The 3,746-nt window shown below is 58.4% G+C and overlaps 1 protein-coding gene across 1 annotated transcript; it reads left to right on the forward strand.

The window, feature by feature from the left end:
- Nucleotides 1–506: 506 nt before the first annotated feature.
- On the forward strand, nucleotides 507–3,097 carry NUDT16 (nudix hydrolase 16). The gene is made up of 3 exons (XM_067737444.1): nucleotides 507–680; nucleotides 775–1,044; nucleotides 1,724–3,097. The coding sequence occupies exons 1-3, from the start codon at nucleotides 543–545 to the stop codon at nucleotides 1,901–1,903; spliced, it is 588 nt and encodes a 195-aa protein (XP_067593545.1). The 5' UTR covers nucleotides 507–542; the 3' UTR covers nucleotides 1,904–3,097.
- Nucleotides 3,098–3,746: the final 649 nt, after the last annotated feature.

Here is a 3,746-nt window from a genome sequence, read left to right on the forward strand (position 1 = left end):
GTCACCCTCAGGATGGCTCTAACACCCATCGCTCCTCTGTCCCCACCACCCAGGGAAGGCTGCGGCTCGGAAGCCAACTCTGCTAACCCTTACCCCACCCCAGGCCCCGGGCTTTGTGTACCATCCAGACCAACTAGGTGTGGCTCCCAGGATGCGTCCCTAATTAGATAATTAAACTCTACTCAGCCTGCAAACCTCTTCGCACGACCCAGCTCTCCCAACCGGCTGGGGAAGTCCCCTGGAGCTAGACTGTGACGTCAGCACTATTAACGGTCTCCCGCCGCGTCCAGGACCTGGCCACGCCTGCAGCCTTGCCCGTGCCAAGGCCCACTTCCCCCGAGTCCCATTTGGCCCTAGGCTTCCCGGGGCCGATTACCCGCCACCGCGCCCCGCTGATTGGCTGCCGCCCGGGACCACGGCCGCGCCCCGCCCCAAGCCCTGCAGGGATTGGTCCTGGCCGCCGGCCCTGCAGGGATTGGTCCTGGCCGTCCCGCCCGCTACCCACGTCGGCCCCCTGGATAGCCGAGCGGGGAGGTCCGGTTATGGCCGGGATGCGCAGGCTGGAGCTGGCGGAGGCCTTGCAGCTGGGGCCGGGCTGGCGGCACGCGTGCCACGCGCTGCTCTACGCGCCGGACCCGGGGTTGCTCTTCGGCCGCATCCCGCTGCGCTACGCAGTGCTGGTGAGGAAGGGGCGCGCCCGGCCACCGCCCGCCCCCGCCCCGCGGCCACGCCGCCTTGGGCGCCCCCGGCCATCACCGCTTCCCTCTCCCGCAGATGCAGATGCGCTTTGATGGGCGCCTGGGCTTCCCCGGCGGCTTCGTGGACTTGCGGGACTGCAGCCTGGAGGACGGGCTGAACCGCGAGCTAGGCGAGGAACTGGGCGAGGCCGCGGCCGCCTTCCGCGTGGAGCGTGCCGATTACCGCAGCTCGCACGCCGGGTCCCGGCCGCGCGTCGTGGCGCACTTCTACGCCAAGTGCCTGACCCTGGAGCAGCTGACTGCGGTGGAGATGGGCGCGCCGCGCGCCCGGGACCACGGGCTGGAGGTGGGGCCAGCCCAGGTCCCCACCCCGCGTCCTCCAGCTCCCGAAGGCCTGTCCCACAGTTTCCTCGTGTAGTTGGGGTCTGGGTGACTAGTTGCAGCCAACCTGGTCTCCTTGCAAAGATCGAACCCCCTCCCCACTTCACAAGCCTCTACAGTTGTCTTTGTAGAACACACCCATCCAAGTCACTCTTCTAGTCCCCCTTGATAGTGGCAGGCGTTGCACCTTAGGCCCCTGTTTTTCTTGCGTAGAAGTGGCCTGATGTTTTGAGGGAAAACCCTGGCACTTAGGCGAGGGTAGAGGGGGACATTGTGTATGGCGATGGTTCTTAAATTTTGGCGGGTATAGGAATCATCTGGGAGGCTTATTAAAGCTGATTACTGGCCCCACTCCCAGAATTGCCGGCTCAGTGGGGGAGGGGTAGAAGGACCTGAGAATTGCGTGTTTCAAAAGTTCCTAAATGGTGCTGATGCGGCATTTTGAGGACTACTGCCGTAGGGCCCAGGGTGCATGACCTGGGTCATTTGTCTGCAAAGACCTGGGCCCTCTAGGGCCACAGAGGTGTGCGTCCTCAGGCCTGGTCCTGCTGGACTGATAAAGGGGTGAGACCTCTGATCTAGAAAGATCTGGCTGGGACGAGCTCCCTGCGTTCCCAGAGTCTCATGTCTCCTTCCTTTCCCAGGTTCTGGGCCTGGTACGGGTGCCCCTGTACACCCTGCGGGATGGTGTGGGAGGCCTGCCTGCCTTCCTGGAGAATACGTTTATTGGAAATGCACGGGAACAGCTGCTGGAAGCCCTCCAGAACCTCGGACTGCTGGAACCTGGCTCTTTCGCACGCTTAAAGTTCTCAGCTCGTCCCTAGAGGCTGTCCTCCACAAACCCATGGAACCTGCCTGAGATCAGGGCCTTTGTCCTGGGGAGGGAGGGAGGAAAAAGGGAATGTTTTCTCTTCTGGGCCTGGGCCTGATAGATGATAACAGATTAAAAGGAAAAGGTGTGTAGTGTGTTCTGAGCAGAGGGCCACGTGGCGACTCATGGCGTCAGTGGCAAAAGTCCGCAGCTCATCCTGGGCGCCCTGGCAGATTCACAGAGCCTGCATCTTCCCTGTACATGTGCGCACATACAGCCTAGTGGCCCCCAGACACGCACTCACACACAAGCTGATGCCTCCCCCATCCCTTGCCGTGTCCATTTTAAGCAGGAAGTGGCACGTGTGGGGCATAGCTTGTCGCCATACCCATCTCCTTGCTGGGGAGGAGCTTCTGAACCAGAGAGGCTTTCTCCCCACACTCCTACATGGCTGTTCCCAGGGTCTAGCCCAGCCCATGCTTGTTGGGGAGGACAGAGAAGCAGAGGACCCGTTTTCCCCCTGAAAGTAGTTGCATCCTTGCCTGGGGGTTGGCCAGAGCAGTATCCCCCCGAAAGGGTGGTAGAGGGCCCTAACCTACCCCCTGCCCTCTTCTGAAACTGAGCAGAAGGGGTGAGGAAAAGGTTTGGCCTCCTTGGACTGACCTTGGACTCGAGACCCCTGGGTTCTGGTGCATTTCCTCCAGGGCTTTCACTTGGGATCCCTTAGACTCTGGAGACAGTGAAGGGAGCTGGCCCAGCCCTGATCTAGACCTGCCCCAATAAAAAAGAGCCTCCCAGTAAAGAAGGGCTTATAGCCGGGCCTCAAAGCCCTTCAGTTCCTTCAACAAATTAGCTGTATGAGGTATTGGTGATCTAGGGATGAGAGAGCCATAGACCGCTCTCCGTGCAGCCAGGAAACTTCTTAAAGGGCCAAATGGTAAATATTTTAGGCTTGGTGGGGCACATGGTGTTTATAGCAATTGCATAACTCTGCCAAGTCAGAAGTAGTAGTGGACAATACATAAATCAGTGGGTGTGGCTGTGTTCCAATAAAACCATTTAAAAAGGGATGTGGCCAGCCTGTGGGCCACAGTTTGCCAACCACTGCTCTAGAAATGAAGATAAGATTAATTAAATTATGATGCTTATTTACTTCTTTTATTTATGTCTGTGTTAAGAAGGAAATAAAGGATTGCTACGGGTCCCACCTTGGTATCTTTCACTTTAGTTGAGGTGGTCCAGAAGGGCCTCTGTGAAGAGCATTTAGGCTGAAGGATGGAAAGGACAGAGCCAGGGAGGAGTGTGGGGAGAGGATTCTGGGTGTTCCAGGGAGGAGCACGTGTTAAGGCTCTGGGAACGAATCTTGGCAAATTATCCCAGAACAAAGGTAGGGAGTGAGACTCCATTTCTCAGTTGGGGGTGGCAGCCGGGGGGGGGGGGGCGGCGGTGTTAGGGGAAAGCAGAGAATTTGCAGCAAAAGGCCAGTGTAATTAGACTAAAGTAAGCAAGGGGAGGTGAAGCAGGAACCAGATGGTACAGAGCCTTACAGGCCATGGTCGGGGCAAGCTGTGTGGAGCACGGACTGGAAGCAGGTAGGAGGGGAAGTGGAAGGTGGTGCTGATCTGGACCTGGATGGCAGAGGAGGTGGAGAGAAGTGGGGGCTCTTGAGAGATGGTTGTGGCAGCACTGACAGGCCCTCTCATGGGCTGGCTAGAGGGTGGGGTGAGGAGAGAGAAGACTCAAGGGTGACTTTTCAGCTGGTGCCTTAAGGTGTTCAACTTATGGATGAAGGGAAAGCCTGGCGAAGCTGGAAGGGGACCACACAGGTTTTGGAGGGGATGGAATCAAGGTCATTT

The sequence above is a fragment of the Pseudorca crassidens genome, chromosome 5 (genome assembly GCF_039906515.1).
Source record: "Pseudorca crassidens isolate mPseCra1 chromosome 5, mPseCra1.hap1, whole genome shotgun sequence".
NCBI classification, from domain to species: domain Eukaryota; kingdom Metazoa; phylum Chordata; class Mammalia; order Artiodactyla; family Delphinidae; genus Pseudorca; species Pseudorca crassidens.

Excerpts from the sequence above, each read along its gene's own strand:
- NUDT16 (XM_067737444.1), top strand. The coding sequence starts at position 543 with ATGGCCGGGATGCGCAGGCTGGAGCTGGCGGAGGCCTTGCAGCTGGGG. Across the intron at positions 681-774 it reads CGCTGCGCTACGCAGTGCTG|ATGCAGATGCGCTTTGATGG; the intron begins GTGAGGAAGGGG and ends CCTCTCCCGCAG. Across the intron at positions 1,045-1,723 it reads CCCGGGACCACGGGCTGGAG|GTTCTGGGCCTGGTACGGGT; the intron begins GTGGGGCCAGCC and ends TTCCTTTCCCAG.